Here is a 14880-nt window from a genome sequence, read left to right as displayed (position 1 = left end):
GTGGCAACGTTCTTCCAAAGGTAAAGAAAAACTATCTGCATCACACACTAACCCATAGGGAGTTGGTCAGGGTGGATAGTGGGGGTACAAAGTGGGGGATTATTATTACTTGGTTTAAGTGAAAACTTTGTGGTCACCTTTTCTTAAAGTGAACATGTCAGAGCTTCATAACTGATTTTAACAACGTGGGAGACCTCAGATGTAACAACCAATGTTGTGATCGTGAGAATCCAATCGCCTTGCAGAACCAAACACTTGCCGTTTAATCAAACGATTTCCGAGCAGCGATCCCAGACTCCTGGAAACTCACAGAAACTTGCGTGATCAAACTTGACTTCAGAGTAAAACAAACATGAAGGAGGTTGCGCTTGTTTCTTTCATGTTTTACACAAACAACAGGACATATTAAACAAGCACTCACACTGTTGCCACAGTTCCACAAAATTGTCCTCCTTTGTTGCTCTGTCTAACCTGCGGGAAACAAGTCTTATTTACGCAGGAGGCCGCCATGTTTTGGCTCCAAACACAAAAACGCTACATCCAGTTGGTGGCGCTTCCCGGCTCGCTCTAATTGGCTATTGCATGTTTCTGCTCACTCGCCCAATTGCTGTTCCTCTCATACTACATACTATGTAACAATCACACGTTTGATATTTACCCTGCAGGATAATTTGGCCAGATAGTCTGTTCCAATCTGCCTCAATTCAGTAAACGCCCCCGCGATTGCTGGGAGAGCTGAATCGGACCTGACCTGTTTATTCTCTAGTTTGCAGCAGGCATAACCTTAAGAGAATACTCCACTGATTTAGCATTGTGGTATAATGTTGTCAGACTCTTGACAAACATCCAAAATGATGCAGCAGAACCAGAGATCATCCTTTTCATTTCCATGCATTGCTCTTGCCGAAGCCTGGCACCCACATCACCCACAGTGCAACACAACTGGCAACAGTTCGTCCAGATTTCTCAGATCAGTCAAATGTTTATTTTGTTATTCTTGTAGCAGCAACCTAACCTCAAGCAGAAAGGAAGAGAAGAGGTCAAGTCAACCACAACATCATATTCTTTTTATTTCAAACGTGTCGTCTTTCAGATACACTTGAAAATTTGGTGTAAAATTGTTAAGAAAGTGCATAAAACAGTGAAATCTTCCTGTATTTGCTAAAACAATTGTGCGAATGTTTTAAAGATATATTCAAACATTTTCAGACTCATCAGAAATCCTAACAGTGTCGGCTAATATGATGATATAGAAAACATGGTTGGCACACCTTACAAATAGAAGTGTCTGAGATGTAACTTATGTTTACAAACTGTTCTAAGGAGTAACTGAATGAGAAAAGGGGTCAGGTGAATATGAGGGGGTTAAAAAATTGAATAACACCATGACGGTTTCTTGTTTGTTCTGGTATATTTATTAGCGTATATACATTTATCTATCTTTGTGGGGTTTTTTTACAGAATGTATCATTTCCTCTTTAATATGGTTATTTCTGATATTGTCCATTCCATTACAACCCTTCTGCCTTAATAAGCTATCTATGTACCAGCTTTATATCCATGAATGAACAGTAGTGTAATTTTTCTTTTGTACAATGAAAATGAGCAATGACTCAACAATATACTGTATGAATAATTCTCCTTGGCTCAATAAAACCTATTTGAAACCCAGAACGTAGTTGGGGCAGGATTAAATTTGACGCAAAACTCATTTATCTGTTGCAAATTAGACAATAACCTACATATCTGCTTCCTCTTTTCTCTGAGACAAAAAGCAGCAGCACGGGGCACAGACAAATTAGGGCATCTGCAGGGAAGCGACGAAATGAGAGATGTGTGCAGACATGAAACAACACCTTAGAGTATCACTGGACGCAGCACTGGCCATAGCCCTGACATATTATGTGGTCTGATGCTCAGCAGTCTTTACTTTATAGTAGTTGCCGGGCCACAAGAGGACTCAGCCAACGATGCGTGAGGAAGGAGCAAACAAGAGGAGGCGACTCGGAGCTGGCAGTCGAGGCTGAACAGCAGAGCCTGGGTGCACATTATAGATGCTGGGCGCCATGATTTAGTCACAACAGTACTCACACTATGGTTAAAGCTGATACCATGCTACTATTCATGGGTACTATTACTACTCGAATGCTCAGCGATAGCCACTCAAAGAGTCCACTTGTAGTCGCTCTGGGTACTTTGTAACTCAGCTCCAGTACAGATTTTCACAGTAGGACAGCCTCGCCTAGATCACAGCGACTCACATCCCTCCTCCCAGCCACCAGTGTCTGAAGCGAGTCAGGAATAAGTTGTATCAAAATGACTTTTTAAAGAGGCCCCTTTGAAGCAGCGCCTCTGTGAGGCCCCAGACCAGTCTCTTGTGTGGCTCACGCCAGCAACAGCAGGGGCATGGAGCGAAAACAAGAGAGAGGAGCATAAGAGAGAGAGGAGCATAAGAGAGAGAGAGAGAGAGAGAGAGAGAGAGAGAGAGAGAGAGAGAGAGAGAGAGAGAGAGAGAGAGAGAGAGACTGCTTTTGCTGCTTTTCATTACACTGCTCTTATCCCGCACTGCTTAAGATTAAATTGTATGAAATCACTCTCGCATTTTAATCTTCTCGTAAGAAGAAAACGCTGACGAGAACAAGACAGAGGGAAGAAACATGGAAAGTGTGAACAGAGAGAAGCAGAGATACACTCATCAAAGTTAGAGATGCTAGACGAGTCTGGGAAGAAAAAAGGAACAACTGGCCTACAGTGAGAATGAGCAGGGGAAAATAGTCCATCTCCGTGCAGATAAAGGAAGAGGAAACAGAGAGAGTGGCAGAAAGAGAGAGACGGAGGTTTAAATTGTGAGGAGAAAAAGAACGAAACAAAGACGGAATCGTCAACAAGACCACAAGATAAAAAGAGGAATGAGACTGGATGTTTGAACTGGAAAAGAAATGGCTAATGAGATGCTAATGTAACAACAAAAGGAGGTAGTGCCCTCCGGGGGGAGCTATTCTACAGCAAGCTGCTTCAGTATGAACACAGCAGAGGGGGCAGAGGCATTTAAAAATGCCCTTTATTAAGCTATACCACAAAGCACACGGATTCATTCAGGTGGGTATGTAGTAATTAAAGCCAAACCATGATTCTCATTATTACACCTCTGGTTGTGCTGGATAAAATGAAAACAATAGGCTCAATATAGGCCCCGGCAGAGAGGGGTGATTAAGTTGACAGAATGAGAAGACTCACCCTCCCCGGGCTCAAATCGTGTTCACGTTACTCTTCAGTCTGTGACACGAGGGGAGCATGAGGACACGGTCTGCTCAGGGCAACGTCTACTTTAACCGTGAGAAGGAATGTCAAAGTGGAAGAGGTGAACAAAAACAAGAGGAGGGATTTAAAGGAAGAAAAAGAAACATCGGAGGCCACAGGAAGATGGAGAGAAGTGTCGAGGTCCTCGATACAGATACTTTGAGTGGGAGGAGGAGACGAAGCTTTTCAACTAAAGGGGGAATAATGGAGAGATTCGTGCTGCAAAAGATATAATTACGCGAGGGAATAAGCGCTGGAGAGGAGTGATGTGGAGGATCTGTACGAAAGGAGAGACTGGGCAGTACTCAAGAGACCGTCAAAGAGAATACTGGAAGAGGGGAGGAGCACCACTGACGGATACAAGCCTGGAGATATAATAGATGCACTATATGAAAAAATTAGAAAGCGGGGAAATCATTATAACAGGTCCTCCAGAGGATGTTGCGAATGAGCCAGTACCAAGTACAAAGAAAGAGAAGGAGAGCAACGCTGAAGAGACTCCTTCAGGAGGCTCAGTCGATGAGGTTAGGTGCTCCTGCAGGTGAGCTAAATAAAGATGTAGTCTGCTAAAGATAGTTTACGCTAAACTTTTTTGTGTTGGAGCAACTTTTTTACAAGATCTGTGTTTGCCTAAGTTTGTCTCAGCCGGTTTGGACAAAAAGGAAAACTTAAATATTTAGCCTCAGCTCTCTTGTTGCCTGTGGGCTTTTTCTTCTGTTGAAAAACCTGAACTTCTGATTTTCTATAGCTGTTTTCAGACAGGAAGTCTGGAAAATGTCTGGAAAGCTGCATGGGTACAGAGAGTTTTCCTTTCAGATAGGAGGAAGGCAACAGGAGATTGTCCGAAATATTCAGGCGAGGGGTAGCATCTGGGGGGAGCATGCAGGACGGAGGACATGACGTATACATTTTCCTGTGGAGATCATGTGTTTTTGTTGACAGCATGCGTGTTGGATCTTATGATTAAAAATCTTGCTGTCTTTCCAAGTTGACATTTTTGCAGGCATCTTCTATGGGTAGGGCACCTCTTTTTCATCAGGAGATATTTGTATTTTTTTTCAGTTCTCAATCCGTCATGTGTTAGAAACGCACCCCCTTGCAGTAGGGCGATTAGGGGGGCTTGAAGGATAATTATGGAGAATGTTGGCAGCAGCTGACTCCGACATTTGCATTCTCACACACTGCTGTTTGTGTCACCATCTATAACTTTAATATTTCAACCCATTTGCAGCAACACATTTTTAACCAGACTTAAAAGCAAAGACTATTTTAAAGCTGAAAAAAATTAAGCCAATTCACCTCGTTCTGCCATCGTTGCTGAAGCTCGGGCGACCTGCAGGCTTGGAGCGTGTTAGAAGTGGCACGGGCTAATTGGGTTTCCGTTCTTAATTAGGCCAATTAATTAGGAAATCTGGCAGAGGCCATGAGCGCTCCATCAGGTCATTTAGGGATTACAGGGAAGAGAGAAGTCATGGGAAGACTAGAAGAGTAGAGAGGAAAGGAATCAAGGAGGTAATGAGCAAAACGGTCACTCGGGATGAGCCTTTCTTGTGACAATACCTATAGCGTTGGATCCCTTCACCCTCCCACTGAATCTCATCACTAAGAGATTCACAGACTGAGGGTAATTACACAAATGTGATAATTTGATCTAATCAATCACTTTTTTCTGGGAGTCAGTGAATTGAAAACAGATCCAGCTAATTCATGCAGTTTCCCCAACTGGCATCCTTTGTTGTTAATCTGCCATGAGAAACGTGTGAAATGATGGGAGAACGTGATCCCGCAGAAATGGAAGAAACGAGGAGGGAGAACATTCACAAGCAGAAGACCGGAAAATGCGCTTTCATGCGTCCATCAGTTTGCTCTGTGTGGCTCCAGCTTCACACAGGTTTCAAAAAATGTCCGACACCTGCGGAGTAAACAGCTAGCTCTTCAACGCTGTCCACGATATCAGCACAAGAAGACAATTCTGACTCTGGATTCCTTGTGAAGTTAAGATAAATCCGTCAGATATTATGACCGATGTTGCCTTTAGCTCTATAAGGTCATAGCTAAGAAAAGAAAGAAGCAACAGTCTTTGAATAGGCTTTCATTATTCAGGCCACATCAGGCTGAAATAATCAGATGTGAGTCGAGTCAGTTGTGCTGTATATGGTTCCCTTTTATGAACAATGTCTAAACACTCACCTCCACTAAGAGGAAGCAGGGCACGATGTAGGTGCTGGTCTTCTGCAGGCCTTGGTCTTCATCAGGGATGTTCCTCATCATCGCCCTCCTCTGTGCTGATAGCTGGCTGTCAATCATCTGTGGGGTCAAAGGTCATAGTACAGCTTCAGTCCATTACGTTTAAAATATTTGTGTCACACATATATATTTGGTGTGGAGGTTTGCTGACCCTAGGAGAACGGTCTGGGGGATTTTGACGATGTGCTAATGAATAAGAAATAAAGCTGAGACAACTGATCCCAAGTCAGACTGTAGCTTTGGCCTCAGATAATGAATGATTTAAGTTGAATTAGCAAAGACAGACACTTGACTGACACCTCGATTTAGTCACTTTGTTAGTGTCCACTTTCTGAATAGAATGAGTCACTAAACACTGTTCTGAGGTCCAGGCGCTACTACAGTGTAAACAGTGGTCTGTTTAGATTCAGTGTCTGGCTCAGAGTTAAGCTGAGTGAGAAGTATTCATAGTCCAAAGAGTCAAAGCAAACTGGGGTTTTTTACCAGAAAATTAAGTATCTGTGAGTTTTAGTCACTTAAAATATTGTGTAGGTTGAATTAAACTAAATTAAAATCTCAGTTAAGCACAAATTTTATAGTTTTACCTCTATAAAATTTCAAATGCAGGATTTTACTCATAACAGAGTATGATGTCCACACCGTGGAGTTGCTAATTTTATTTTTGTGAAAGATCTGAATGCTTATTTTACCACTGCAATAAGATAATTTTTACAAATAATGTGTTTTAGTTGACTAAATATTAACCACACCTCAGCCACATTGTTGTAGCAATACAAAGAAATAGTAATAAATAATTTAAAAAAACATTGTCAGTGTACATCAAAAACCACAATTTAATGAACACCTTCAATTGGGTTGAGTCTGTGTCTGAGAGAGAAAACAACTCTGCTATCAATAGATCAGCTTGAGGATGTGTTGCTGCAGAATTTCACCAACGTGGCACCATTTGTGTGAAATGAAACCTTGCCAGTGAACAATAGAGACACAGTGTCCCATTAGGATCTTCAGTCACTGTAAGTGCACTTTACACCTGGAGTTCATAATGTGCCATCCGTCCACTAAAAAAGCAGGAACCCCCGAACAGAGCTGATGGCCCCCGTGCTTCATGTTGTCAGTTTTACCAATAATCATGTCTGAGCACAAAGAGGGAGTCACGTCATTATCTATCATCAGAAAAACAACTGCACCTTTAATGCACATATACTGTACTTATCCAATACACACATCAACTTATTCAATCATATGTCCACAAAGATGTTTTCTGCACAATACAAAAAATGCACATACACACTACAGTGTCTATGTACACACACACACACACACACACACGCAGGGAGGCAAACTAAAAATTGGGGGGAAATGAGGTTGAAAGGAGGAGAAGTAGAGTGGAAACAGAGGAGCGATGATCAAAAACAAAAGCCTGACAGAAAGAGATAAGAGGGAGGCAAAGTCATGATGCAGACGATCAGAGACTCGTCAGAAGTAAATAGGGTGGTGGTGAAAGGCAGCAGACTCAGCAATGGGAAATGATAGTGATTGGGGGAATAACAGGTAGAAGTTGAAGGGGAAAAACAACTCCAGTCCCAAAAGTGGGAAAAGGAGGAAACAGGGGAGGAGATGGTGAGGAAAGGTAGAGCAGGAACGACAGCTTATGAGATTCTATGGGATCGTTGACAAATATAATCAACTTTTTTTTAGTTCAGAGGTGCCTTAAAGGGCATTCAAATATATGAAGCCTCTTTAAACACCAAATGCAAACTTTAAAAATTTGATGTTATCAATCACAAAGCGAAAGCCCTCAGCAATCTGCAGTATAATTTTATTCATTCAAATAGCAATTGGATTTCCTCTCAGATACTGAGCACATTCCCTCATCTCCTTGACAACAATCATCTCGTTGACTTTGTGGGTAAAGGCGAATCTCAGCTGCCTTGTCAGCCCCTTCCCTAATCAATGGTCATTATTGGGGAGAGGGGAGGAAGCCACTTCGCAAGGATGGAATGCGTCCATGCCTTCACAGTTCAACTGAATTATAAACAATGTCATAAAATGCTAAATTTTAAAGATGAAACAGTGATAGGGACCAAAAAATGTAATGATTAAATGGATAAGCACAATTTAGAATAAAAAATAAAGGAGTAAGGAAAAGGTGAATGATAAATTTCTGTTTATAGAAGCACAATAAATACACCAGCTTGTTATCCATGATAAAGAAATAAGTGTATTTTTGCATAAGTGTATTTTTGCATATAGAGAAATGGAAAATATTCCTATTAAATAGTGTTGGAGCACGGCAGTGTACGCACTAGTAGCTAAAACATTTAAGTGATAAAACTCGAACCCGACTTCACTTAAATCTTCTCTCATCTGAAACAGTTCAATCAAAAAGAACATTTTAGCTCATTCATGCATGTTATCGAGGATTCCCAGACCTCTAAACCAGAAACAAGCTGGGACTCAAATAACTGATATTTATCTCGTAATTTCAGAAATCTGTCTGTGGCTCGATCTTATCGTCTTCACACTTGCCATGCGTATTGTTAAGGGCCCTAGGAAGTGCAGTGTTGAATTTGATGTAATTATTTTGGACACGTGACACGTTCTAAATTAAAAAGTTGGACAATCTTGCGACCAGCGCTCTCTAGCAGCGGCTGCTCCAACTCATCAAAGGAAGTGGCCTTCAATCGGGACAACAGCAACAATGACTGATTGTCCAGTTGAGGGTTCTGTTTACTGCGTTGAGCTTCACTGAACTTTGAATAAACAGGTGAACAGCCCTTTGTGCAGCAGTGGTGGTGCAGCTTCAAGGTTCTGTGGACTGAGTCCTGCAGTAGGTCTTTACTTACTGCAGCTCAATGACTGCAGGTCACTTTTACAGTTTCACAAAGAAAACTGAAACCAGCATCACCACAGGCCAAACAAACAGCCCATTCTGAACAGGCAGATTAAGAACAGGTGCTGTCCTATGTCAACAGCCTACACACCCAGAATGCACCAGTCTGTATTGCACAGCCACAGAATAATTGTCTCATCAATGCAGGGTTTAGCGATTATCAATCGTAATTTCTACTAAAACCACAACAGATGCAGTCACATTGTCCATGAACTTAAGACTTCAATTATTTGGCAGTGAAGTTCCTCTTGGCAGTTTCTGTTCCACCTCATAGATTTATCATCATGCTCCTCTATTAATAGCTTTGCATGAGACTGGTTTACAGCCACGATTGGTCAAAATGTTTAATAATTTCCTTCCTCCTCAAGAAATATTGCCTCAATATTTGCACAAGTCTCACACTTCTATCTCTGGACTGTGCAATGTTAAGCTAAGCGACATGGACACGCACACACAGAAGGGTACAGTCTACATTCAGTGTGTTAAAGAGGGTTAATTATTCATATGGTGGCTCATACACATAGTTTTAACCCCTCTTTCTTCACTACCACCTTCCTCATGGGAAACACTATCTCACTATAGTGTAATCTCACCACCCCAATGAAATATCAACTTACATACAGGCGAGCCACAGCAGAAATGTTCAGATTTTTGAAATGGCATTAATTTATACAAAGAAAAAAAGAGTAAAGAGGTTGCACAAGAGGCAGTGCATGATAGAATGATTGTATTTATACATAAATACACACAGAAGAAAGGTTGGCTGTTGTATTTACAGTGTTTGTGTCCTCTTTTATGCTCCCATCTTCAAAAGCAGTGAGAAGCAATCGGGCATAAGGCTGGCGTGACTGATCGTCTCTTATGTTGCTGTCCATGTCGTTCACCATGATGTGCATCCTTAAGGCTCGCACTAGCACCACAGCAAACAAAAGACCCACTCACTATCTTGTGGGTGCAGACACACTCACACACACACACACACACACACACACACGCACACACGCACACGCAAACTCACACATACACAGGTACACACACAGATTTACTGATGTGTGATGAATGTCTGATGAATATTGCAATATTCATTACATGTCAACTCAAATGACAGTCCAACAAGTGGTGCTATGTGTGTGTGTGTGTGTGTGTGTCTGAGACAGAGGCAGGGGGTTGCATCCCTGCTGTGCTGCACCTCAGGTTCGACAATGTGGGTCATAGAGATGCACAATCACACTCACTTACATTATATCTCTCTCTCTCTCTCTCTCTCTCATACACACACGTTTTGGATCAATCTGTTTCCCAACAACCAGAAGAAAAAGCAGGCCAGTTGACATTAAAAAGCTCTCACCTTAAATCTTTTGTATGTTACAAGCAGTGACCACTGCCTCCTCCAAGTCTCCGTCTCTAGGAGGATCTGCACCTGCAGCCTTCTCCCATTCTGTGGTTTTGTTGTGGTCTCAGCTGCGCTTCTTTCTCTTCCCCCCCCCCCCTCTCGTCTATTTCAAAGCAAAAACCACCTCTCACTTCCGCCGCTCCGCCACTGAGAAGTCCTCGGCACTGAGTGTGAACAGAGAGAGATAGAGAGCTTGCCCACAGCCAGGCACCCAGCCTCCAGCCAGCCTAGTCTATATCTGTCTGCACTCTGCCGCTAGGTCGCTAAGCTAAATATGATGATCTTCAACAGCACTTCAGGGCTAATTAGTCAAGTGAGGGGATCCACTGGGTTGGTGAAGGAGGCTGCTCAGCGTAGTTGCCGGTGGATATGAGGAGAGGAAGAGAGAGGAAAAGAGAGTGTGTGTGTGTGGATGTATGCCTGTGTGTGAAAGAAAAAAGAAGGAAAGGCACAGAGGAGGAGGAAAAAACAGAGAGTGGGAAGAGGGAATAAGAGAATGAAACAGCAGGAGCGGAGACTGAAGGCAGAAAAGAGCCAGAGAGAGAGAGAGAGAGCCAGAGAGGAGAGAGAGGAGAGAGGAGAGAGAGAGAGAGAGAGAGAGAGAGAGAGGAAGAGAGAGAGAGAGAATAAGGTAGGAGGGATTGCATGTGTGTGTGTGGCAGTGGGTAATATGGTCGACATTGTGCACTTTTGTACCCCAGTACACCAATTTGATACATGCACACTATGGGCTTTGTGAGTGTGAGTTCACTGGTCTGTGTGTGTGTGTGTGTGTGTGTGTGTGTGTGTGTGTGTGTGTGTGTGTGTGTGTGTGTGTGTGTGTGTGTGTGTGTGTGTGTGTGTGTGTGTGTGTGTGTGTGTGTGTGTGTGTGTAGCTCAGGTTAGCAGAAACCACAACTTGGGACAGTAGACAGTGGCTTAATGATGCACTGTCAAGGTAAGAAGTTCTGCATGTGGACCTATGTGGGTCAGACGCCCTCAGGTGCGAGCTCACCAGCAGCTGTGTGTGTGTCTGTGTGTACTTGCATAATAGCATTGGTTTGCTTTTAACAAATGATCTGCCTCCCTCAGGGCTAAACAGGGACAGTCTCTGTATGTTTCTCTGCACATACATGTGTATGTTGATGCACGCCGCTACATGTCCAGACAACCTGCAGATGCACAGGTGGACTGCTGGACAAATTCCCCTCAGGCACTACAGCACAGGTCTGTATTGCTGTGGAGTTTAGCCAGCAGTTATTTGCCTTTGCTGTTGCACTGTGTGTGAACCTCATTCAAATGCAAAGAACATTTTAAAGGAGACATATTATGCTTTTTCTGTTTGTTTTTTTCTATTTCTTTAGTGTATTGTAGTTTTTTGTGAATGGAAAAGGTCTGCAAAGTTAAAAAGCCTAAAGTCCGCAGTGAAGGGAGCTCTTCTCGCGCAGAGAAAACACTTAAGCTCCTAAAAACCCTCATCAGTTATCCAACCAATACTTCTGGGGTTTCATAAAAGCATGCGACATCCCAATGCCCCACTTTTGCATAATACATGTCAGCGGATAGTCTTGCATGTGCCCTAACAAAGCCAGGTAAGGCGAAAAAATAAAGTCTTAAAAAGACAGGAGCTACAACCTAGTGTTTCAGACAGAGGCTGAAAAGAGAAGCTGCAGCAATCGACAGTTTGAGGACAGTGATGTGTTTTCTGAACATGAGAGCATGTAAATATTTTAAAGCAACAACCCAAATTAAAATAAGGAACCTGAATATGAGCCTAATATGTCTCTAAACGTATCAAACATTAGATGAGAAGATCACTCTTATATGCTGTTTAGCTTAGCTAGGCACAAAACTCAAGGCCATATCTGTCTAAAGGTAACTAAATTCGACTGCCAACAACTTAAAGCTCAATGACTCCCATGTTACAATGTTTCACTGGGTAAAGTCACCTCCCAAAGTCTCTGAATCCCCTACATGATAACATAATGTTTTACTTTGGCTTGAACAAATGACATATAATATGGTTCAGAGGTGCTGGTAGTTGGATTTTGTTGCATTTGGACGAAGTCTGTTTCCTGCCATTCCAAGCTTCATGTTTACCTTATCTGCATGAGCGCTGTATCAACCCTCTCATCTAACTCTTGGCAAGAAAGAAAATACATTTCAAACTATTCCTTCAACATTTAAGGAAAGTAAATATTATCTTCTCTTGTATTAAAACCGAAGACGTGTAAGATCTTGAAGTCCAGTTTGAGTGGAAAAATTATGATAAAGGGTATAGCCAGAGTGTAAGAGAAATTTAATCTTGGGAGAATAAAGAGGACAAAGAGAGGGGTATGGCATCCCTCTTGCTAGTGTTGAAAACCCTCTCTTTTACTAACAGAAGACTTTTAAGTCAGATGTATAAGAAACGGCATGATAAAAGCTCTTGCTGCACTCAAACAAAATCACTCACAATGGTGAGGGATGACGGACCACTCACAGTTAAGTGTCTTTTTTTTCTTAGAGCAATGGATAAAATCACGTGGTGTCACAGATGTCATAGTTCCCATGGTAACTCTCTCTGCATTCGTAGAGTAAAACGACAGGCAGGGGAAGCGCAAATATACGCAGAAATACATGCACACACCTTTAAAAGCGCACATACAATTGGCATTACACAAGTGCTACTTAAAAAATGACCTTGTTCACAAAGCGTTGAATTCCCAAACCTAAGTGACGCCGCTCTATAACAAGCTCTGACACACCTGATATAACCAGCCTGAATCAGTGTTGTCTGAGAAAATAGACTCAAACTGCAAACCTCATGTTATTAGATGACATGATGGCATTCTGATCAAAAGATTAAGAAATGGATATAAACCATTTGACATTGTCAGTTTGAGGCAAAAAAATCATTATCATCATTATCACTAGCACTTCAATTAACTTAAAAAGGTCCATAAAAGCCATTCCTTATTGTATGACTAATGTTAAAGAATAAGCGAAAAAAGATTTTTTTCACATGATACAAGGTTTTTATGTAACCTGGTAGCAACAAGGACATGGAACCAACTGCAGTGACTATATTAATATCTGTCTTTTGCAGCCTCCCAGAGGACATCTATATTATCCACCCCATCACTTTAACTGCCAGTGTGTGGTTCTCTGTAGCAGCTCGTCTGTGACAGTTGATGTCTTTAGATATACCTGCCTGGTCATGGCTGTGTGTAATATGATGTATGGGATGAAACAACACGGGTAGAAAGTCAAGGGCGAAACAAGCAGGGTAAGACACTGCAGGACTCTAAATAGATCAAGTACACAGGGATGGGCATGTGGCCTACAAACAGTCACACACAAGCACTGCCACACATACATACACACACACACACACACACACACACACACACACACACACACACACACACACACACACACACACACACACACACACACACACACACACACACACACACACACACACACACACACACACACACACACACACACACACACACACACACACACACACACACACACACACACACACCTCCACTTTAGGACTTTGAATTGACCTCCATTTATTGTGGAAAGCCTATACAAATCATTATCTCTAAACTTAACCATGACCAATTCATGGTTAACTCTATCTTTAACCTATTCACAGTTCCCATTTTGACCTTAGCCAGTACATCAGAAATGACCTTTTAATTTCTTAGGACCAAGCTTTGGTCCCTATGAGGTCCACTGGTCCTGACAAAATCAGAGTTAATGCTAGAAAAGGTCTGAAAGAGGTAACAACAATTTGTACACACACACCTTTTGTTTTACTCCCTATGTGGAATCTAAGTGCTTTTGGATTGGTGCATAAAGTTAAGTATATCATCACAGAAATATTGGTATTGCATGTGGGAAATAAAAAAAGGGTTTCATAGAATCACTCAATACTGGCATTCTTGTGCAGCAATAGAGATGCAGGTCTCTTTCGTATACAGAACCATACAGATACTGTTAAGTATTCACATGAAGTATTTTCACTCTCACTTATATGGCACCAGTCTAGCTAAAAGGCTAGACAGTCTGTCCTTCAGCTGGTCAATAGAACCACATGGCTTTTTGTCCGCAAGTATCTTTCCTGGTACTGATTTCCCAGACATTTTACTCCTAAAGCTGTTTTAAAATAATCTGTATCTCATGTGATAAAATACCACGAAACACACATAATAGAAACCATTCATAAATCCCCCTTTTTACATGTGTTTTGTGTGCATGGGAACACAAAAACACAGACAAATGGAGCTCTTTCTACAGTATGCTACACAAGCACATACAAGCATGCGCGCAGTCAAACAAAGAGCAGCGTTTAGAAGGTGCTGGCACTCGTACGCATGAACACACAGGCACAAAATCACAAGCACTCAGTATTGTTAAAGAAATGTTGCCATGCTAACAAATACCTCCGCTCCAAAATACACACACACAAAAGACAGAGAGACCATTTTTTCCATCCAAAGCCATGTGATACAAGCCTGTGTGCCCGTACTATCTGGCTGTTCAAGTGAAGACTCTGTCTTGTCTTGGGGAATGAGAAGTAGGCCGAGGCGGTGGATGTGCTCATTTCATACACTATCACTGTGGATCACAGCCAAGGACTTTCTTGCTTCAAATTACCATGCTAGGGAATTTGAGCCATAAAGAATTAATCAGACTTTTAGCAAAATGGGATTATAAAGAAGCTACAGCACAGGTCAGCTACACTGTAATTTATGAGGCTAAAATACTGACCATCTCTAAAGATGTTGTCACACTAGTAATTCAGGGGTTCATACCCTAGATTTGGGCACATTTAAAACGCAATTAACTTTGCTAAAATGAGTATATTGAAGTAAAAATGAAATATGAGTAGGCTATAATAAAATATACATAAAAATAACCTAGTTTAATTTCATGGCCCTACAGAGTGGTTGAATGGTCTGTCCTTGTTGTCTATCATGAATTTAACTTTTGATCATTCCCACTCCAAGGTCAAATAGGTTTTACTTGATATGAGGTAATATAAGAAAATGTACTATAGTTAAACTTACCA

At 41.8% G+C, this 14880-nt stretch overlaps 1 protein-coding gene across 3 annotated transcripts in view; it reads right to left on the bottom strand.

Moving 5' to 3' along the window:
* The window catches only part of LOC118123254 (phospholipid phosphatase-related protein type 5), a 51755-nt gene that overhangs the window by 35326 nt on the left and 1549 nt on the right, over positions 1-14880 (bottom strand). For 2 of the 3 annotated variants that reach the window (XM_047344037.1, XM_035180572.2), the window contains exons 1-2: positions 9789-10345; positions 5491-5607 (exon numbers count right to left, since the gene is read on the bottom strand). In XM_047344037.1, coding sequence (XP_047199993.1) covers positions 5491-5607 — 117 coding nt within the window. In that variant the 5' untranslated portion in view covers positions 9789-10345. Of the gene's footprint in view, positions 1-5490; positions 5608-9788; positions 10346-14880 lie in introns of those variants that run through there. The other variant, XM_035180581.2, reaches the window with a different exon arrangement.

Source organism: Hippoglossus stenolepis, chromosome 2 (assembly GCF_022539355.2).
Source record: "Hippoglossus stenolepis isolate QCI-W04-F060 chromosome 2, HSTE1.2, whole genome shotgun sequence".
Classification (NCBI taxonomy): Eukaryota; Metazoa; Chordata; class Actinopteri; order Pleuronectiformes; family Pleuronectidae; genus Hippoglossus; species Hippoglossus stenolepis.
This window is presented reverse-complemented; position numbering and strand designations above follow the sequence as displayed.